The following is a 23528-nucleotide window of genomic DNA, read 5'->3' on the forward strand; positions in this document are numbered from 1 at the left end:
CTCTGAGATGACATACATTACGTTTGAAAATAATTCCCCTAAAAATATGTAAAGTTTGAAAACTTATTACTTAAAAAATACAGCTTACAATTATGTAGTACAGATATCTGGGCTGGTTGAGGCATTCCATAGAAATGTACACTTTACAAGAAAACATCTGACTAAAATTTAGAATACTTTGTTGAAAGTGCTTAAAACAAATAAAAAATTTAAAATTTATTCGTATTCTGACAAGGTTAGTTGCCTTTAATAAGCATTATAGAGGAAGTAAGATGCAGATTAATTCTTGACATGTGATTAAACTAAATATTTTATAATTTAAACTGGTTTATCCTAAATATCAGTTCATTAAGATTTCATTTGGAAGTAGGTGCTAGTACCTCTCCAGCTACTTGTTAAAAGTTTTTATACCAAATCCTACCAAAAAAATAAAGGCTACAATATAAAAACCATCAGTATTGCGCTTATATTGAAAAGAACATTAGGGCTGGAGTGGTAGCACAGTGGTTGGGTGTTTGCCTTGCAAGCGACTGACCTAGGACAGATGCGGGTTTGATCCCCAGCATTCCATATGGTCCCTCAAGTCAGGAGTAACCCCACTGGGTGTGGCTCAAAAAACCAAACAACCAAAAAAAAAAGGAAAAAACGAAAACTAAATTAATCCTATGGATTTGAAATATATACTGAAATGAAAGATAAAATATTAAAGACAAATTGTAACATAAAGCTGCATTATATTATTCATTTACATAAATAGAAACAAAACATGACAAGTAACACTACTCAGGAATTATAGACACTTATGAGCAAATCAAGTGCACTGATTAAAAACATATTTTAATAAAATAATTTAGTATAAATACACATTAAATGTAAAGTTTGAGAGCAAGAAACAAAACCTCTTTAATAGTTGTAATAGAGCATACAATATTTCACCATAATTCATAGATATAATTTTTTAAAGAGGTGAGACCATGTCAAATTTAAAAAAATCCATATTAAAATATCTTAAAAAGTCATCTACTAAAAATCTTTAAGGCAAGTCTAGGATGCATATAAAACTTGTGCATATGCTATAAAAATTGTATAATCCAAGCCTGCACATCAATTTATAGAAATTTAGTGAACATCTTTTAAGCCTAAAAAAAAGATGTAACACAATCCTTGTTGCTGATTTACATAATGTAGTCAAAACAATAAATTGAAAAACTATAATATATGGCTAAGCACTGACTTAAAAATTTAAACTTTGACATGCTGTCATAGATTTTATTATCGGAAGCAGTGTCCTCAGTGCTACTTATTTCACAAGAAAGATGTGATTATTCCTCACTCTGCCAGTCTGTCTTCTTTAGATCCATCTATTATTTTAGAAATTCTTGTCTTTGGAAGGTTCTAAAGATTATTTCATGTCAGACAAGCTCTCAACTCTTATGTCCTGGAGCATAAAGATTTCAAGGATGGACACCTAGGAAGTTTCCAGTGAGCATCAATTAGCAATAACTGCTATTATCCACTTGTAGAAACAGTTTAAGTAGTTCTTGGGGCCCGAGAGATAGCATGGAGGTAAGGCATTTGCCTTGCATGCAGAAGGACAGTGGTTTGAATCCTGGCATCCCATATGGTCCACGAAGCTTGCCAGGAGCGATTTCTGAGCCTGGAGCCAGGCATGACCCTGAGTGCTGGTGGGTGCGACCCAAAACCACACACACACACACACACACACATACACACACACACACACACACACACACACACACACACACAAAAAAAAAAAGTTTAAGTAGTTCTTAAAGGGTTTATTTGCACATTGACAAAGTGCTACAGAGCAGCTCAGTGAGAACAAGAAGACAAATGCTCATCCAGGCCATTGGTGATTACATTACCACTGTTGACCTTTTAAGTTGTGTGATGAACAGGATTATTTTATATCATGTGGTAACACATATCTTTTATATATTATTATATATTATTTTATATCATGTGATAACTAGGTGATGAAAGATTATAAGCCAAGTTTTGTACTAAAAAAATACGATGTTATGCTAACAATTATATGGTGAACTTGAAAAGTTGGTGGTTGTTATATAAAACTATTTAGTGTTTTACTCCCAGCATTTACTTTTTATTTTTTTATTTATTTTTTGTGTGGTTTTTGGGTCACACCCAGCAGTGCTCAGGGGTTATTCCTGGCTCCAGGCTCAGAAATTGTTCCTGGCAGGCACAGGGGACCATATGGGACACCGGGATTCGAACCGATGACCTCCTGCATGAAATGCAAATGCCTTACCTCCATGCTATCTCTCCGGCCCCAGCATTTATTTTTTAAAGTAGGAAACTTTAGGTGTAATATTAAAAAATTATAAATAAGTATAAAAATATATATGTACAGAGTTTCTATTCAAGCCATGATTATCATTATATAAATCCCAGAAAAGAATACTACGAATAAAATATTAAAAGAACTATATTCTCTTAATTTTATTTTATTTTTTAAATATGGAACGCTTCACGAATTTGCATGTCATCCTTGCGCAGGGTCCATGCTAATCTTCTCTGTATCGTTCCAATTTTAGTATATGTGCTGCCAAAGCAAGCACATATTCTCTTAATTTTAAAAAGGGGAATTTTCTGATGATATTTGATATTGATTAGGACATTACCAGTTTTATATAACAGTAGCAAAATGTGATTAAATAGAAAATACTGTTTTAGACAAAAATTCTTTCTGTTAACATACAAAAAACCCAACAAAATAACAACCCAGAAAACAAGCCATCCACACAAACTGAGCTTTCTGAATCACAAAAATGCTGAAACAGAAAGGTCAGATGACAGTAAAACCAAAATGAAATTAAGAAAAAGTACATTTTGAATTCTTTGGGTCCATAAATAGCAGAGCTCAGGGCAGGTGGATATGCAAAGTATGCGCTCCGTCATCTCTTGGTCTGGTTTCTTCCTTCAGATGGCTATGCTTAGTCTGGGTAAATCTTGCACAGGAATGCTTTTTGTGGCATCCAGATGGTTGTATTCCTGTATGAGTGTTGATAAAGATGACAGAGCTTCTGTGAAACAGCTTTCCTCCATCCCTTCAACTTGTAGATAGTGATGAAGATGAGCCTAAATGTTAACAAAATGGACAACATTTTCCATTTAGGAAACTTCAAACAACTATTCTATACTATAATATAGTGTAGATACAATAATACAGTGTAGATAGACTTTCTAGTTAAAAATGACAGTTCACTTATTTAAAAAAAAAGAGAATCTGGTAAAATTGAACATTTTACCTAAATTTTATAAACTCTTGAGATATCTCACTTAGAGCAACAAGTATTTCTATGTCTCTCTCCTAGTACAATAAAAAAACAAAAACAGGGGCCGGGCGGTGGCGCTGGAGGTAAGGTGCCTGCCTTGCCTGCGCTAACCTAGGACGGACCACGGTTTGATCCCCCGGCGTCCCATATGGTCCCCCAAGAAGCCAGGAGCAACTTCTGAGTGCATAGCCAGGAGTAACCCCTGAGCCTCACAGGGTGTGGCCCAAAAACCAAAAACCAAAACCAAAAACAAAAACAAAAACACAAAAACCAACAGGATTACTCCTGACTTGTAACAGTGGAGATACATCTTCAACAGCCAACACAAATATACCTATTTACAAAAATGAATAATTACCTTTTTCTTGTAGAGTTTCATGAATCGGTCTCTCAGTTCCACAAAGGTAGGTTTTATGCATGTGTTATTTGCTAAAGCTAATAATGAATGAGAATGTCCCACAGGTGGTACTGAACACAGGCTGGTCTTCCAGCCTTCTTGATTCCAGGATACAAACTGTAGTGAAGGTTTCAATCTGAAATGCAAAACCTCAAATGTAAAAACTAAGGTATTGGAAATGTTTGCTGCATTATTGTAGTCTACACATGAAATATGTACATTACTGATGGCACCATTCTGATTAGCTATGTTATTATTTACTACTGGCTTATAAGACTGTAACATTTCCAGAATACCTTTATACCTATATAGACCTAAAATATAGTAGACAGGCTTCTAAGTGTATACATAATAAAAGTGTGACATGGCATTCCTAAAACTTTATAATGCTATTGCTTGGTTTATCATTATAAATATATTTTTAATGTATTTTTAACAGTATTATGATATAGTCTGAGGGACATTTAGTGGCAGAACATTAAATCATTTATAATGGTGGTTTTTAAACGCTAGAAATGCATTCCTAAAGATGAGAAATATTGGGATGAAATTTTGGTTACTATACAGTTCAATAAAATTAAACATAGAAACTGTGAAGTGGAAGTAATAGTGGTAACAGTTATATTTTCTAAATAGTTTTAGAAAATAAAACATCTCATTTAACTTGTGCTCTGGGGAAGGAGAGATAGCACAGTGGTAGAGTGTTTGCCTTGCAAGCAGCTGATCCAGGATGGACGGTGGTTCAAATCCCAGCATACCATATGGTCCCCCCGTGCCTGCCAGGAGTGATTTCTGAGTGCAGAGCCAGGAGTAACCACTGAGCGTAGCTGGGTGTGATCCCCAAACAAACAAATAAACAAACAAAACAAAACATCTTTGTACTATTATTCTATTTTATACTTCAGAAAAGTAAGCCAAGGATGTCGTATATTCAAGGCCAACCTTAGCTAAGTGGCAATACCTTGCTATTGTTACTTTTTCCCTAATTATTTTGAAAAATATAAAATCAAACCTTTCAATATTTCTGCGAAGATCTGAAATCTGCACATTTCCTCTAACCATGAGGGCACAGGCAAGATACAGGCTATGTTTGGGGTCAGCTCGAATTAACTGATGATCTTTACTAAATGCATCTGAAAACATTTGATCCAACCTAGAACGATGAGTCACTGTTAATACAAAATACTATACGTTTCTATTATGTGTAATTATAAAATTATAAGACAGTTATCTACAAATAAAAAAACTGAATATATTTATATTCTAGTTGCAGCTTTTGGCAACTTTCATAATTGGAGAGAAAAGTATGCAATATCTATTCTTTTGGAGTAAAAAACTGCTGCAGTAGACTGGTATTGACTACGGAAGTAATGAGCTTCAGGTACATTTAACATTTCTGAAAACTGAAATCATTATTACTTAGTTGAATATGTTCATCTACTTCAAAATGTTAGAGCTATAAGAATCAATATAAGAGAATAAATACAAAATTAAAAACATACACAAAAATTAATTTGTTTCTTCAAAATAAAAGTAAATTAAGCATAATTAGAAAACTATCATCAGAGCCAGAATGACAGCACAGTTGGTAGGGTGCTTGCCTTGCACGGAGCTGACCTAGCTTCAATTCTGGGTATCCCATATGGTCCCCTAAGTAATTCTTTAATTCTTGTGTGAGCGCAGAGCTAGGAGTAACCCTTAAGCAATGCCGTGTGTGGCCCCAAAATAAACAAACAAAAAAAGTGAAAACTATCAAAGGAGAAAATGTTAGGCTCTGCTATACAAGATGTAACTCTGTAGAAGAAATTCCTGAAATGGGAAATTTATAACTAAAACAAGTCTTTTCATTTCTTCTTCTCCCCCTTTTTTGGACTATTTTATTTTGGGGGTTGCTCAGGGCTTACTCTTGGCTTTGTGCTCATGATCACTCTTGGAAGGTCTTGGGGGACCCTATGTGGTAACAGAAATCAAATTCAGTATGACTATGTGAGAGGCAAAAACTCTAGTTGCCTTTCTATCACCCTGGCCTCTCACTTCATTCTTCTTATCCTTCAGTTACAGATACAGTGAATGACAAATCACAAAATTTCTCTCTAACAATAAGGAGCTTCTGAGCTCCTTATTTGGATCTTAAATTCCACTTAACTCATAAACTTAAGATTGAACTCGCTAGATAACTCCAGCCAGAGCACTGCACTAAATCTGAAGATTCTGCAGAGTGGCAGAGATCACACTACCTAAGCACCTATTTATTCACCAGGTATCTGCTAGCCATCTACTACAAGACAGGAACTATTCTAAGTGCAAAGACCAAGCAGGTGAACAACAACAAAATTCCTTGCCCTGCTGGAGCTTGTTTCTATATTGATTATCCTATATCAAGAGGAATCATCAGTAGACATATAGCCTTGAAGTTTTCATGAATCCTGTATTACTCTATTCAAAGTTTTAGTGTATCTGTGACTTTTGAGGAGTCAAAGAAACAAGCGTTTGAAACCGTTATTTTTTAAGTGGGCAAATGTATTTTGTTTAGCTTTTAACTCATAAAATATAAATTTATAACTATTGGGGTACTTTATATTAGAAATGTAAAATTTCCAGGAATGCACTTTCATTAATGTACAATAATTTTTGGTCTAGCTAACAACAAACACATAACAGCCATTAACATCAGTACCATTCTCACTTCTAACAGTGAACTTGCAATGAGCGATTCCATGTTTGCAAAGAACTGTGCAAGTTGCTACACTGGTTTAGGTCACCACATGTGATATAGAGAAAGATCCCTATCATTAAGTGACATTAAATGGTTAATTGCTTATAAGCTCTAATGAAAATTAGTTAATAGCAATATGACATTTTTGCTGCACTTGTTATTTTGCCAAAACTTAAATGATAAAAAGCAGTATTTAATTTAGTATTTACTTTCTCACTATACTTCCCTTACAAACTTTGACAGTATCTTTCCCATCAGCAGTCAATTGTAAATGTGTGATATTTTCCCCCATGTTGCTCTCCATGTACAAGCTAACTGTATCTTTTTTACTTCCTTTCTTTTTTTTTTAAACTACATATATTAAGTAAATTGATGTTAGTTTTCTGCTTAAAAGTGACATTACAGAGAGATAGTACATAGGTGTGAGATCCTGCCCACTATTTATGGTTTGATCCAGTATATGGTTTGAGCCAAGTCCCCCTAGAATAAGTTAGAATAAGTAAATACAGCTTACCTTCGTGGGGGAATGTGGACATCTGCTAGTGTATATAAAGGTGTAAGGCTTGATACAAGGTAATGGAGTTGAGGAAAAGGAACTAAATTCATGCTGATTTCATTAAGGTCCATATTAAGGGACCCTTCAAATCTTGCAGAGCTAAAACAATATTCAAACATGAGAAAAATTAATGTTAAAACAATCCTTTGTATCTGAACTGTAATTAACACATTAGTGGACAATTATCACAGGGACACCACATGAGCAGCCCATCTAGATATGGTCCTAGAAACCTTCTTATCTCCCACTAACACCATCAGCGCCTGAGCAGTACCACATCCTTGGTCTCATTGCATGAGAGGCCCCTGGATCCCCTGGGCACAACTGGAAGGCTCTTATATCTTACTATATCTTATATCTTACTAAGATATTATTTAGGTAATGTATTATTTCACAGAGAATATGCTGAGTTAAATATATAAGCATAATAATTATTTAATAAATTAAATTTCTCAAGGGTCTGATTAATGTACCATATAATTTGAAATACAAAAATGCCAAACAAAAAGCAATCAAACCTTTAATGCAGAAGTTGGAAGCCTCTTTTTCTGCCAAGGGCCATTTAAATATTTACATCATTTGGGGCCAGAGCAATAGCATGAAGGTAGGGCGTTTGCCTTGCATGCAGAAGAACAGTAGTTCCAATCCCTGCATCCCATATGGTCCCCCAAGCCTGCCAGGAGTGATTTTTGAGTGTAGAGTAACCCCTGAGCACTGCTAGGTGTGACCTAAAAACCAAAAACAACAACAACAACAACAACAAAAAAAAAGAAAAAGAAAAGAAAAATGTTTACATCATTTGAAGGCCATCTAACTCAGGTGGCTGGGCCATGGGCAACTGCAAAAAAGCTTCTGTGATGGTCCCATTAAGTACTAGGCCATAAAGGGCTGCAGGGTACACTCCCCATCTGTTTTAGAACAAATTAAAGGAAATCTAGGACCATAGGCGCAGATTAGCTTTCTGAAAAGATTGACACTCTATTGTAAAAAGTACATTTGTTTTTTTCTAAGTAGGTATTTAGCAAGTATATATTGACAGAATCTTTTAACATTTAACACCTATTAGTAATTCATTAAGATTCTCTTATTTTCTTGGGAATGATGCTTTGAGTCATATAAATTTACTTTTGATAAACTTTTACTGATACCAAGAAATCAAACAAGTAGATGAATTAAGTAAAACAAAAATAAAATTTTTAGTATTTGGGCCACACCTGGCACTGCTCAAGGCTTACAACAGGCTCTGCACTCAGGGATCACTCCTAGAAAAGCTATACAGGGTGCTGGAGAATCACACCTAGGTCAAGCCACATGATGCAAGGCAAGTAAGTCCCATAGCCTCCTATATTATCTCTTCAGACTAAATGGAACTTTGTGGCTGCACTGAAAGCAATTCCATTTTCTTTGTGTTTTTATTTTTGGCCACACCTAGAGGTGTTCAGGTTTTACTCCAGTCTGTGCTCTCAGGCAACACTACTGGTGAAGCAGATATGATATGAAACCATATATGTTGCTAGGGCTTGAACTCACTTCTGCTGCTTGCAAGGCAGTGCCTTACCTGCTGTACTATCTGTCTAGTACCCCAAAATAAAATTTTAGTCTAGAAGGCCAATTAGGTATCAGCAGAAGGGAAGTGGGCAAACCACATATAAAGAATCAACTGTATGGTGAGGGTTAGCATTGGGCTAGAATAGACAAATAGAATCAAGTGGTGAATGGAAGGTACTATATGCATGCTGGTTTTTACATATGTAAATGTTAAATTTATATAATGCTTTAAATACAGTTAATTCAATAAAAAATAATAAAGACAAGGAATGGAGAGAGAGCATAGTGGGTACAGATGTGGTTGACCCTGGCCTGATCCCTAGCATCCCATATGGTCCCCCGAGCACAGGAGGTGTGGCCCATCCAAAAAGATTTGCAAACCAAGCAAAAATTAAATGAAAAAAGAAATTGCTACACCTTAATAGCTAATAAATGGCACTACAAAAATGCTACTGCAAAATAGGGATGTTTCCAAATTATCCTTAGGTATATCCTGATTACCTTGTTAAGTTGAGCAGCAAGTTTGCCACAATGTTGTTCATTGCATCAAACGGCTTCTCTTGCTTTTTTAGAGTTCCAGCCCTTGAAGTAATCAAACTGTCTGGCTTTATACTTGTACGAGATTTTCCAGAATTCATCATGAGGTCAACTTTGCTAATGATGTCAATTAAAGACTTCAAAGGGGAAAATATTAGGAGAAAAGTTATTAAGATGAGTGGAGATAGAGGACTAGGAAGGAAAGAAGAAAAGCAATTTAAACGGAAGATTTTTTGAAAAGAATGTTTTATATAAACTGAGAAGCAAATATAGGACTGAATGTATATACATGATCGTGTCATTTCTTACTTGGTTGTCAATAGGCAACACACAGTCTGCATGCTCATTAAGTTCCTTCATTGCCAAGATGCTGTTGTATGGAGAAGTTATGACATCATCTTCACCAGAAGGATATATTGAAGTCACAAATCTATATACCTCTGGGAATTCATCTTCAAGCACTTTTAAAAGAAATGTACCTAGTCCAGATCCTGTTCCTGACGATTAAAATGTCAAAAATAAAACAGAATAAGTGATTAAAAACATGTAATTATCAGCAACTTATAATTTTGTCTAGTTGTGAAACTACATATTTTAAATAATTTAAAACTTATAATTACATATTAACTAATTGCATTTTAAATAAGCTAATGAAGACAATATGGACAGTGAACTTTAAAGTCCTGTATACTGTCTCTGGCTTTGATCATAAGGCTGGGAAAACTTTCAATAGTTTTTTTTTTACACATAAGTGACTACACAATTCAAATCTGACTTGGCTATGGCAAGTGCCATACCTGTTGTACTTGCTCCAGCTCCCATTTGTTTTTTTAGCTCCCAATTTTAATAACATTAGCATAACATTAAGCAACCAAAACTTAATTAAAATGGTTTAAAAATCAAGCATGATTGTGCTGAGTTAAAAATAAAATTAAATAGAGGGGCCAGAGAGATTGCACAGTGGTTGGGTGTTTGCCTTGCATACAGCAGATTCAGGGTGCACGGTGGTTCAAATCCCAGCATCCCATATGGTCCCCGAGCCTGCCAGGAAAGATTTCTGAGCACAAAGCCAGGAGTAACCCGAGAACCGTCAGGTATGACCCAAAAACCAAAACAAACAAAAATATTAAAATAGAAAATATTTAAAGGCAATCCTGTAAATATAAACTTCTAAGAGAGGGTTATATTTACATTATTTCAGAAATTTCAAAACTTTTAAAGTTAAAAAAAAAAGAAATTCTAGTCTGGTATTTCTCAAATTATATATACTACAAATAAAGATCAACTTAGAAAAAGTCTTTAGCATACTTTATTTTACCAACTAGATGTTTGAAAACAAGGTTCATGTTTGTAAAATGAATTCCCACTGTATTTCACATTGCTATAAATTTAGTTAATGTCTGGGGGCCAGAGTGACAGCACAGTGGTAGGGCGTTTGCTTTGCATGCTTGCCGACCTGATTTGGGCGAGAGGATGGATCCCTGGCATCCCATATAGTCCCTCGAGGTTGCCAGGAGGGATTTCTGAGTGCAGAGCCAGGAATAACCCCTGAGCACCGCTGGAGATGGCCTCAAAAAGAAACAAACAAAAACCCCCCCAAAATTAGTGACTTTACCTCCTCCCATGGAATGTATTATAAAAAAACACTGCAAACAATCACAGTGCTCCGCTGACTTTCTGAGTTTCTCTATAATCTGTTCTTGATAATGATTGCCAAAAACTTTATGACCCACAGCCCTGAAAAGAAAATTATAATTTGTTAATTCTTTATTATTTGTGATCTAAATACACATAAAAAACTAAAATAATTTTAGTGTATTAAGCAAATTTCATTATTTTAATATTATAGGTAACAAGTTAATAACTTGCAAATATCCTGATAGCTTACTGCCAATGAAAACTAGTTTTTTCAATTTACATAGAAAAGTAACATATTAGTTAAATCAATAATTCCTTTCTCCTTTTAAACTCTGATTTCACTGAATTTTATTTATTAAAATAAAAAAGTAAGAGCCAGAGAGAGTACAGTAGGAAGGACACTTGTACTCAGCCAACCTAGGTTTGATGAGTGATACCCCAAATGGAGTCATCAAGCCCACTAGTAGTGATCTCTGAATGCAGAGCCAGGAGTAAGACCTGAAAAATGCTAAGTTGGGGCCCAAAACACAAATACATTAAAATCTAAAAGAGTCAGTGATAAAAGTTTATTAAAATTAAGAACCAGTGATTAAACTGATTAAGGAGTAGAATATATACCTCCTATATATACAAGGCCCTTGGTTTAATCTCTGGCATTACCTACCCTCCCAAAAAATTTGAATGAAATCAGAAAAGCATTAAAAAGTAGAATTAAAAATGTGTTAGTTTTAAATATGAGCAAAGCATTGGTCACACCATGTTACTACTAGACAAAAAGGAACTGAGAGGAAATTAATATCTAAAGGTAAGCCTTTTGGGTTGTACTATGATAAATGAAAAACTGTCTCCCCACAACATGTATTTTTCTATAAGAGCTTGCTGATTAGGAAAGTTGTTATTTAATGACTGGCTCTCTTCAAATAAGACTGAGTACACAGCAGGATTTAAATTCACGCACTAAAATCGGGTATCACTACATATTATGAGGCTGAGAATTGGCTATAAAAAGTAAAAATAATGAATTTGCAAATAATAAAGGACATATGTAATTTTAAAAAACGGCAATGAAAAAACTACATCTCTGCAATGGTTTCCAAAATATAACCGAGAATTTGAGAATAGTAACATAACTCAGGCACAATTTATAAAAACAATTTGTCACTACAATGACAAGATGAAAGACTCAAGTAACAAAATAAAATATAGCAAATGCATTTTTTTCTTAATGTTCATTCATCTTTTCCTTTTTTGGGTCAGACTGTCAGTGCTTAGAGCTGACTCCTGGCACTACTCTCAGAATTACTACTGTCAATGCCCACCCAGGGGGATCATATAAGATGCTAGGGATAAAATATGGGTTGAATGCATTCAAGGCAAGCACCCAATCCACTGTACTATCTATCATTCAGGCCCCTGATTCACTTATTTCTTAAAATAAATAAATAAAAGATCCAGGGAGATTGCTCAAGTGGTAGAGAACATATCTAGCATATACAAAGCCTGGAGTTGGATTTCTGGCACCAAAGATCTTTGACTTTTTCCCAACCACAAGTTATGGTCCCTAAGAAAAATGAATAAATTAGACTTATTACAAAAGTAGAATCAAATGGTAAGCAAGCATTGTGAAACCCTATCCTTTATCAAGTAAAAGACTGAACTAAGAGGCTTAAAGCTGGAGGTGACAAGTTACACTGTGCTTTTATGTGCCCAGTATCTGTCAAAATAAAGGAAAATTTTCATTTGCAGATGATATTCAATTTTGTTCGGTTTTGTTTTCTGGGCTACACCTGGCTGTGATAAAGCTTACCCTGCTGTGCTCAAGGATCACTCTTGGTGGATTCAGGGGATCATATGTAGTGCCAGGGACTGAACCTATGTTAGCCATATGCAAGGCAAGTTCCCTATCCAACTGTACTATTTCTCCAGCCCCTGATGTTGAATTTTTATGTTCAGCATATTCTCACCAATTATTCCCTGAGCCAGAAATATCAGTGATGAGCTGCTTACTATCAAATACGTCTCTTAGTGGGCCTTGCAGAATCTCATTTACTACCCCTTCTTCCATATCAACCAAAACAGCCTGAGAAAGAGAAATAAAAGTTCATTAGCATATTCTAGAATTAGTCACTCTGTGAAGGAAAAGACCTTTAAGAGCCATCAGTTGCAGTGTTCTTTTTTGAAAGTTTAATCAAACTTTTCTTTGTGAAATCTGTTCTAAGAATTAAAAAAACAAAGACAAAACTGTATACATTCAAGAGGTACAATCCAATTAAAAAGATCCTAAAATTTTTTTTAATGTGGCAGAGAGTCAAAATGTTTACAAAATTCAAAGGAAAATACAATTTAGGAAGATTATTGAAATTAAGAATTAAACAAATTAAATTAAATTAAGAATTTAGCTACTAAACATAGTAAATGAAAGACTTAAGATTAAAAAAAAAGAAAACTAAAATGAAAAATGAATGAGGTGATCTAGCATAGATTCCATAAACAGATGCTAAATTCTTTTTTTTTTTTTTGGGTCACATCTGGCAGTGTTTGGGGGTTACTCCCGGCAGGTTTAGGGGACCATAGGGATGCTGGGGATTGAACCCAACAAATGCTTTACCCACTATACTATCACTTTGGTATCCAGATTCTAAATTATTTTATCCTGCATCAAAATGTCAAATGGAAAAAGAAAGGATAAGACCAATCCCCTCAGTTAATTTTACAGTGCATTTCCCCATGTGTTTGCATGCATATGGCTATAAATTCTCTTAAAAACGAGGTCTCAAAATATAAGAGGGGTACTCTTACAAACAAACAAAAAAATTACAAATGCAGGGTGCAAGATTCTTCTTGAAGAATCATAGTTAAAACTATCCTACTCAAATCAGTAATTTATTATTCTGGGCAAAATTAAGACACTAGATAGGTGTCAAAGGAGATTAACAGGGTTTCTTATGCCAAGAAACTATACAGACTAATTAATTACTACAAATGTGTGCAGGAAGGAAAGAGCTTACACAACTAAGAAGAAAATAAGAATATAAAATTCACTATGGAAAACATATTTAAAAAAAAGAAGGGAAGAAGGGAGGCAAAGTGGCTACAGGAAATGTGTACTGGATTACATCCCTGGCTTCTAAATTGCCCTTCATGTTAGTCACAGTCTATAGCATTTTTGATAAAGACTGATCTTTGTATAGAAACAGTCACAGAAGAAAAGTGCTATTGGAAAGAGACTTAATTTAAAAAGAATATTCACTCTACTGTGACTGGATATAATCTTCCACTATCTTTGAATACGCTGCTCCTGAAAATATATTAGGTCTTTATGGAAAGCTTTTATTGTTAATCAGATGTACTTTTCTAAACGTGTAGGAAAAGAGATCTGCTGTTTTTACTCTATTACAAAATATCTTAGTTTCAGCTAGACACAAATATCTGCTTAGCTTAAAGATAGCTTACCACCTTTTTAAGAAATTAAGTTAAAATTAAAAAGTTTTATTCTCATGATAGTTTTAAAAACATATGCAATGTAAGAATTCAGTGTATACAGCTTACTCGTGCTTTTAAAGAACAGATTTTTCTCCTGGAAATATTGCCTCCATCATCAGTCACCCTGAATAAGATTAAAATAAAAGGTGAGAAAAAAGGTCATAAGATCCACAGCTATTATATCAAACAATAAAGCTTTATTACATTAAGTTGTTTGTAAACTAAATGCAGCCAACATAAAAAAATCACCAATAAAGGTCTCCTCCTTTCTTGTTAAGAGTTGGCCATATACCCTAGCTCTTATGAAGACAAAAGGTGAATATTCTGTAAAGCTCTTCTTTGTATGTCTGGGATCCAATCTGGGCCTCACATATTCAATACAAGTGTTCAATTCCTGAGCTCTCAGTGGCTTCTAGGAAGATTTTCTGGTAAAAAGACCAGATAGAATTGATGACAATTATTTTGCTTTTACCTAAATTAAAGGGAAGTAGAATTGAGCATGGACAATGCAATAGATTGGTAAACAATAAACATTAGGCCAGCCTGACAGGCTGCTTACTTCTGTAAGGAAAGTTTTATCTGAATTCTTCAGAATACTTTCTTTTTCTTTTTTTTTGGGTCACACCCATTTGATGCTCAGGGATTACTCCTGGTTAAGCGCTCAGAAATTCCCCCTGGCTTGGGGGGACCATATGGGACGACAGGGCAATCGAACCCACAGTCCTTCCTTTGCTAGCGCTTGCAAGGCAGACACCTTACCTCTAGCACCACCTCACCGGCTCCCAGAATAGTTTATTTATATATTAACTATATTGGTAGCTATTATAGACTTTGTAGTCTACAAAATTAGAAATATGACCTGGCTCTTTATAGAAAAAGTTTACTAAGCTTCATATAGGTAAATTTATGCAATTCAAAAAGGTTTGAGTAATTCCTTAAACAAATTATATACAAAGATGTAGTCTTGTTTTCCTGTCAGGGGTGGAGAGGTGGAGTAGAGGGCCACAATCAGATGTTCAGGGAACATGAGGTGTTTGGAATCAAACTTGGAGACCTCATGTGCAAAGCATACATTCCAGCCATTTGAGCCATCTTCCAGCTGAATATGATTTTATTTTAGAAAGTATTTTGGTATTAATTTTAGAAAAGAAGCTGATAAAACACAGAAAGAGGAGAAAGATGGCACTCACCACCTCCCACTTTCTGCAAACCTGACATTGGAGAAACAAGAAAATGCTCTCAAGAGTTGCAGCATAGGGGATAGCGTTCTTGTACAGACTATTGTAAGGTTCAGTCCTGGTCCCCTGTGTAGACTCCTGAGCCTCAGCAGGAGTGTTCCCTGAGTGCAGAGCAAGGATAGAATATAAGTCCTGAGTATTGCCAGATATGGCCCAACACTTCCAAACCTTTCCTACTATGCAGAATGTTATATAATACATGACATAAAAATAATGATAGTAAAAATTTCAATAATGAGAAACTCAAAGGCAGACAACTTTTCAGCCATCGGTTATTTTTATTGTCCTTTTTAGAGTTTCCAAACGTCAAAATGAAAATTGAATATATAATTGAAAATTGAATATGAAAAAGAACCATTACATTGCCAAAGACTTAATCCCTTACCTGGTGTCCACATTTCTAAAGAAGCTGCTTATTGCCTCATCATAAATTCCTTTCTGCAAAGAAAATGATATTCATAGTATTTTATTAAGTTCTGCTTCTTTTACCTATATGAACTTATTGCTATTTAGTAACTGTGAAGGGTAGGAAGTAGATATAAGGTTTTGATTTAAAAAAAAGCAAATAAGACACTTAGACTGATTATTCAATCTCTAGAGAACAGAAAATGTCTTCAAATCTATAGAAGTTCAAGAGTAACCGAGGACCAATGAACAGGGGGTTCCATTATTCCAGTGAACTGTAGAATAGAGGTATCAAATGAGAAATTTCTTTGGCTTTTTGGAGATCATTTTAGCTGAGTGATCAAACTAAGAATAGGCTATCACACCTATGTTGCGTTTCCCAAGGATCAGATTAAGATGAGACCCTGAGAACAGGTGGGATTTTTGGGGGGATCAGTGTCTACGTCTGGGCCTTTAAGTTTATTGTGTGCAACCTCAACACTCTTTTTTGAGGGGAGGCGGTCACACTCGGTGGTGCTCAGAGCTCTCCCCCCAAAGCTATTTAATAGCCAGCACGTTGTTTCTGCAAAAAAAACCTCCCGCAACGTCCATCAGCCTACGAACAATGCAAGCAGAGGACTCCTGCGAAGTCGGAAGAGGCTCAGGACCGGCCAAGGGGCGCGGGGCCGGTACCTGGTTGACCGCCGCGTGCTCCCGGAGCGCCAGGTCCCAGAAGCAGCAGCCGATCTGGTTTCCGCACTGGCCTACTGCGAGCAGGGAAGGGAAGGAAAGAGTACAGGCATGAGGACGGAGGCACGGCTACACACACAGCATCCGCGGCCCCCTTCTACCCGCGGGCATCACCTTGCACGACCACCGACTGCGTCATGCCGCAGCGCACTCGACCCAGCCCCGCAGCACCGGCGCCCTCTTTGAATGTCCCCGCCCAGCCACCGTCCAGGCAGGGGACGGGGCAATTGGAGTCACGTGACTGCCGCAAGTCGCTGCCGTCGTAAAAGCACTTCCGATTCTGGCCTAGGTTTTCCGCTAGCGTCTCTCTGTCACCATAGCAACCGGGCCTCTTGTCAACATCTTTGAGCGTCGCTGCCTAGTCAACATCTTTGAGCATCACGTCGGCAGCACTAGAGGCCAGGGTAAAAGGCGGGTAATTAGTTTGGGGAGTAGGATTTTAAAACTTAGGTCTTTATTATTATTTTTTAAATTTATTTTTAAATAGCTCCAGGATCCTCCTGGCTGCCAACTTACCTTCTTTAGCTAAATTAATCCTTTTTGTAACTGGAGTCATGGTTTATTTTCATTTTTATTTTAAAAGTTGGGTCTTTAAAACTACGGTCTATGAGAAACAATCGTGGTTTTGTTTCAATAATACTCCGGGATGGCCCAATTCCACCCTTTCGGATTCGATGGGATGCTGCTGAACAAGTAGCTCCAACACATCAGTAAATTCAAAAGAGAAAGCAAAATTTAGGACAATTCTGGTGTTGTATATTTCCTCACAATCAGACACAAAGAAAAGAAAATAGGACTTTTAACTCCTTGCTGATAAGTAAAAGTCAAGGACAATTTGCCCAGAAGATAGGATTATTTTGAATTCTCTCTGCATTTATCTCTGCACGAGGTTCTAGCAGAAAGGCAGAGTATTCATCTTTGCCCCATTGAAAGGAAGTCCTGTCGCCAAATAAAAGATCTCACCTACGACAAAGCAGGGGTGTTAGCTTTGCTTACATGCTGCTTTTGCATCTTGAACTTTTCTACTTTTCCTAAGGAAAATAAATGTTCTAGGTGTCTGCTAATACCCAAATGATAAAGACATGTAGATTAGATCTGAGTCAGAAATTTAATTTAAATATAGAATAGTGCTGCTCCTAGTTTAATCATGATGGGGGAAGTGGAGGTCAACTGGACAAAAGGCTATTCACAATCTAATGAGCAAAAAAAAATGTATTTTGGTTGATGATGCAGATAATTTGGGGAGGTGCAATAGTATTAGTACAATATCTAATTAACACACCAGTAAAATTTAGGACAGAATTTTATATGTGTAGTAAGTGCAAGGGGAAATATAAAAAATTATGCATATTAATATTAAAGGGACTATAACCGGTAGAAAATAGCATGCAAAAAATGAAGTACATGCCAGTGGTAAAACCTAATGTTGGTGGGGGGAACAATAAAACAAAGAATATATTATTTGGGATTTACAGGAGACTAATAACAAGAATATTAACTCCATGACATATGAATTTTTGGATGAAGTACTAGATGTTGTATTGGAAAATAAGGTATGCGAGTGCGGGGTCCTGCAAGCCCCCCGGAGGGGCCCGGCCAGCGGGAATCAGTTGAGAGGCTCACGGACAACCGCACCTTTATTTAGCAGGGCTAGAAGAACAACCACACCTGTAAAAAATCTAAGAGAGGTTAATAATAATGACCTTTGGCGATCAGACCGTTCAAAGGTGTCTTTATTGGGGTTCTGCATCTCTTATATAGAGAAGGAGAAGGGGGCAGGTAAAAGATGGTGTCAATCATACATTTTGGCGCGAAAGCCATGAAACAAAGGCAGTAAATCATTTTCCAGAAGGGAGGGAGAAGCAGTGACAATTTTACAATCACTCCTAAGTCAGCAGTTTTCAAGGAATTGCCCTATGACCCTAAAGTAGGGTTTGTAGACCACTTTCCGGAACTCTCAGCAGGTTTTATGGTGGGGCAAGCTCTGTTGAGGAGGTTTAGCTATTAACTCAGGAATGTAAATTATAGGGAGACTTGGCTCCATGGTATCAGGCAGTGTCTTCCTCCCCTAGGCTGAGAAGTTACTTATTACTTGAAGGTTGCCTTTTTCCTGTTGGTATATGGGCTTATAGCAAAGCAGCACTTAGCACTGAAAAGATGGCAGGGAGTTTTGCAAAAGTAACCACTGAGTCAGTCACGGTAGCCAACATGCGAGGGTGGAGTTGACTAATTTTTTTCTATCCACATTACCTATATTTCTGACTTGTATTATGTAGTCAAGTCATTTAATAAGTGTTGATGTGAAATAATGCAAGCATAAGGTGCTTGACTTGCATGCTGTTGACTCTGGTTCTATACAAGCACTTCACATGGCACTCTGAGCATCACTAGGAATGACCCTTAAGCAACGAGCTAGGACCAGCCCTAAGATAATCAGTTGTGGCTCCAAATCTCCTAACAAATAATTTTTTGTCTTGTTTTGTGGTCACACCTGACAGCCTCAGGTCTTACTTTTAGTTTTCTGATTAGGGATTATTCCTGGTGGGGCTCAGAGGACCATATGTGGTTCAGGCGATCAAACATCCAACAATATAAAATTCATAAAATCTGGCATTCAATCAAAATTTCAGGATAAACAAAGACTAGAAAAATTGCAGTTAACAATCAGATGAAATTATCAGTAAAATCAGACCAAAAATAGTACAAAAGAAAGAATTACTAGATAAGGACTTTCAAAAATATATGAGAATACATCAGCTATTAAAAATACAGAGGAAGTACAAGTTATGAAACAAATATAAAATACTCATATTATACTTCCAGAGGTAAAAAATTGGGCTAGATTAATCTTGAGTTAGATATTTCAATAGAAAAGAGTAGTATATCTAAAAACAATAATGGAAAATATCCCAAATAAACAGAACCAAATTAATAGAAAAAGAGGAAATCAATGTGCTATAGGACAACTTGAAACAACTTAAATTCCAGAATTGGGTTCTGGAAGGAAGAATAAAAATGACTTGAAAATATAATGGGTGAACTGTTTCTAAATATGACAAATATTATGAACCTCTATACCTATGATACTATATATAAGAAACAGGAAAAAAACTAAAACACATTATAAGTAAATTTCTTAATATAAAAATTTAAACTTATTTCTTTAAAACTTTTTTATTTTAAATTTATTTAAACTTTTTTGTTGGTGGTTGTCTGTCTACTGTCCGGTTGTGTGAACTTCTTGGGAGTGGGCCAAAAAGAGGCTCCAGAAAACTCGCTCTCCCAGAGGCCAATTCTGGGGCGGGAACGCCAAGGAATTGCTCCATAAGGTGAAAACCAGCTATAAGCAGTACTTTGCAGAAGCCAGGTCCCCTGTTTGTGACGTCAGGCTGGGAAAATCCACGAAACTACACCTGCCCAGTGGGGCCCGACTGAAAAATTGTGAGTGCTGCCTGTGTGTGTCTGTCTACTGTCTGGTTGTGTGAACCTCTTAGGAGGTTCGCTACGTGGCCCTGCGCTCTTTCTAAGAAAAGAACACCATCGCAACAAGAAGAAAAAATCACACTAAGAACTGTGCTGGACCACTGAAGCCCAGCATTTCTCTCCAGACTGTCTTCTCTGCTGCGTGCTCAGGCCTAAGATTTGATCCTGTGTGAGGCTTCATCCCCGGAGGACTCCCCTCCCTTGGAGGCAAGTCAACCCATCCAGAAAGGGCGGAGCCAGAGGAGTGTGGCTGCCTGCATCATTTAGTCAATGAATACCACCACAACACATAGAAAAACCCACAATACTAGTGTGAGAATGGGGAAACAGCGCAGGCCAGCATCAGACATAGAGAATGAAGATGACAATTCTGATGACCACATAATGACCAACCAACTAATCAACCTCTCAGATAAGGATTTTAGATAAGCAATATGGAAGATGCTCAACGAACTCAAAGAAACCATGGATCAAGTTGAACAGAACACTAATAAGAACCAAGAAAATATGAAGACAGAAATCACAAAACTCAAAACTGAAATAACATGTCAACTAACAGGCCTGAAAAACTCAGTAAATGAAGTGAATGACAAAATGGATAAGCTCTGGGATAGGGTATCAGAAGCTTAGAATAGACTTGGCACTGTGGAAGATGAGATAAATAACAATTTCATACAGCGGGAGAGATTGGAAAAAAACTTAAAGCAAATGAGCAGACAGTGGAAAAATTAGTCAAAGAATGGGAACAGATGAAAATAGAAGTCTATGATAAGCTCAACAGAAACAACTTAAGAATCATTGAAGTCCCAGAGACCCAGGAAGAAAATTTCCAGGAAGAATCAATGGTTAAGAACATCATTCAAGAGAAACTTCCAGAGCTAAAGAATATATGTGATCAAATCCTGCATGCTCGAAGAGTACCAACCAAAAGAGACCCCAGAAAAACTACCCCAAGACACATCCTAGTCACAATGACGAATCCCACAGATAGAGGCAGAATTCTGAAAACAGCAAAATCAAAAAGGGAAATTACATTCAAGGGAGCATCCTTGAGATTTACAGCAGACCTATCACCAGAAACATTCAAGGCCAGAAAGCAGTGGTGGGATATTGTGACAAGACTGAATGAAATGAATGCTTCACCTAGAATACTGTACCCAGCAAAACTCACTTTCCAGTTTAACGGAAGAATACATGGTTTCACAGGCAACAAACAGCTCAGAAACTTTACAGACTCAAAACCAGTCTTAAGAGAAAAACTGAAAGACCTAACTTAAGACAAGATTAAACAAAAGACACACCAAATTTTGATATAAAGATGGCATTAAATCCCAGGACTCAACGTCAATGGATAAATGCACCAGTTAAGAGACACAGAGTGGCTAAATGGATCAAAAACTCAATCCAACCTTCTGCTGCCTACAAGAAACGCACCTGAATAGTCAGAACAAACACAGACTCAAAAGACTGGAGAAAAATTATCCAAGCAAACAACACCCATAAAAAAGCTGGAGTGGCCATACTAATATCAGATAATGCAAACTTTATACTCAGGAAGGTTGTAAGGGACATAGATGGACATTTTATATTAATCAAGGGGTATGTAGAGCAGGAAGAAATAACTCTCCTAAACATATATGCGCCGAATGAGGGGCCAGCAAAATATTTAATACAATTGTTGACAAATTTGAAAAATAATATCAATAAAAACACAATAATTGTGGGGGACCTCAACATGGCTTTGTTAACACTGGATAAGTCAACCAGACTGAAACTCAATAAGAATATACTAGACCTGAAAAGAGAAATGGTAGAATGAGGCCTAGTGGATATATATAGGCACTCCATCCCCAGAACCTGGATACACATTCTTCTTCACTGTACATGGGACATTCTCCAGGATAGGACTACTGCTGGCACATAAACATACCTCCATTAATATCTAGAGGATGGAAATTTTGCAGGACTACTTCGCTGACCACAAGGCCTCTGAAATTATTTGTGAATTTCAAAGGGACTCAGAAGAAAAACTTAACAACACCTGGAAGTAAACAGCCTCATACTCAATAACCAGTGGGTCCGAGATGAAATCAAGGAGGAAATCAAAAGGTTCCTGGAAACAAATGACAATAAAGACACAAACTATCAGAACTTATGGGACACAGCAAAAGCAGTACTGAGAGGAAAATTTATAGCTTTGCAAGCACACATCAGGAAGGAAGAAGGAGCTTACCTGAGTAGCTTAATGACACAGCTAATAGACCTAGAAAGTGCTCAACATAAGGACCCAAAAATAAGGAGACAGAAGGAAATAACAAAGCTGAGAGCAGAAATCAACGAAGTGGAAACCCAAAAAACAATCCGAAAGATCAACGAAAGCAGAAGTTGGTTCTTTGAAAAAATAAACAAGATTGATAGACCACTGGCAAAACTAACAAGAAAGAGAGAGAGAAACTTGATAACTCGTATTAGGAATGAAAAAGGAAAGATCACTACTGATATGACAGAGATTCAAAGGGTAATCAGAAACTACTTTGAGAAACTCTATGCCACTAAAAATGAGAACCTGGATGAAATGGATAAATTCTTGGACTCTTATAATCTTCCACGGTTGAAGGAAGAGGATGTAGCATATCTAAACACCCCCATGTCCATCGATGAAATTAAAATGGTAATCAAATATCTGCTGAAAAACAAAAGCCCAGGCCCAGATGGATACACTAATGAATTCTTTCAAACTTTCCAAGAGGAACTACTACCAATCCTGGCAAGACTCTTTCATGAAATTGAGCAAACAGAAACACTTCCAAATAGTTTTTATGAAGCCAACATCACCTTGATACCTAAACCAGACAGAGATGCTACGAAAAAAGAAAATTACAGACCAATATCACTGATGAATGCAGATGCAAAGATCCTCAACAAAATCCTGGCAAATAGAATTCAATGCCTCATTAAGAAGATCATCCACTATGATCAAGTAGGTTTCATCCCAGAAATGCAAGGATGGTTTAACATCCATTAATCTATCAACATAATACACAACATCAACAACAAGAAAAATAAAAACCACATGATCATTTCAATATTTGCAGAGAAACCATTTGATAAGATCCAACACCCATTCTTGATCAAAACTTTCAGCAAGATGGGAATGGAAGGAACCTTTCTCAATATAGTTAATGCCATCTACAACAAGCCAGTGGCAAATATTATCCTCAATGGAGAAAAACTAAAAGCCTTCCCTCTAAATTCTGGCACAAGACAAGGCTGTCCTCTCTCACCACTCCTATTCAATATAGCACTGGAATTACTTGCTATAGTGATTAGGCAAGAAAAAGATATCAAGGGAATTCAGATAGGAAAGGAAGAAGTCAAGCTCTCACTGTTTGCAGATGACATGATACTCTACTTAGAAAACCCTAAAGACTCTACCAAAAAGCTTCTAGAAACAATAGACTCATATAGCAAGGTGGCAGGC

The 23528-nt window shown here is 36.5% G+C and overlaps 1 protein-coding gene and 1 non-coding gene across 2 annotated transcripts; both read right to left on the reverse strand.

Moving 5' to 3' along the window:
* Positions 1–2493: 2493 nt before the first annotated feature.
* On the reverse strand, positions 2494–2600 carry LOC126008404 (U6 spliceosomal RNA). The gene has a single exon (XR_007495737.1). It is a non-coding gene; the product is annotated as a U6 spliceosomal RNA (small nuclear RNA).
* Positions 2601–2957: 357 nt separating this feature from the next.
* On the reverse strand, positions 2958–16708 carry TUBE1 (tubulin epsilon 1). The gene is made up of 12 exons (XM_049771234.1): positions 16679–16708; positions 16508–16581; positions 15816–15868; positions 14259–14316; positions 12674–12789; positions 10687–10808; positions 9381–9568; positions 9036–9208; positions 6945–7085; positions 4727–4867; positions 3676–3850; positions 2958–3120 (listed from the first exon to the last, which is right to left on the reverse strand). Exons 1-12 carry the CDS (start codon positions 16701–16703, stop codon positions 2962–2964), a joined length of 1425 nt encoding a protein of 474 aa, XP_049627191.1. The 5' UTR covers positions 16704–16708; the 3' UTR covers positions 2958–2961.
* Between the last annotated feature and the right edge of the window lie 6820 nt (positions 16709–23528).

The sequence above is a fragment of the Suncus etruscus genome, chromosome 4 (assembly GCF_024139225.1).
Source record: "Suncus etruscus isolate mSunEtr1 chromosome 4, mSunEtr1.pri.cur, whole genome shotgun sequence".
In the NCBI taxonomy this organism is placed as follows: Eukaryota; Metazoa; Chordata; class Mammalia; order Eulipotyphla; family Soricidae; genus Suncus; species Suncus etruscus.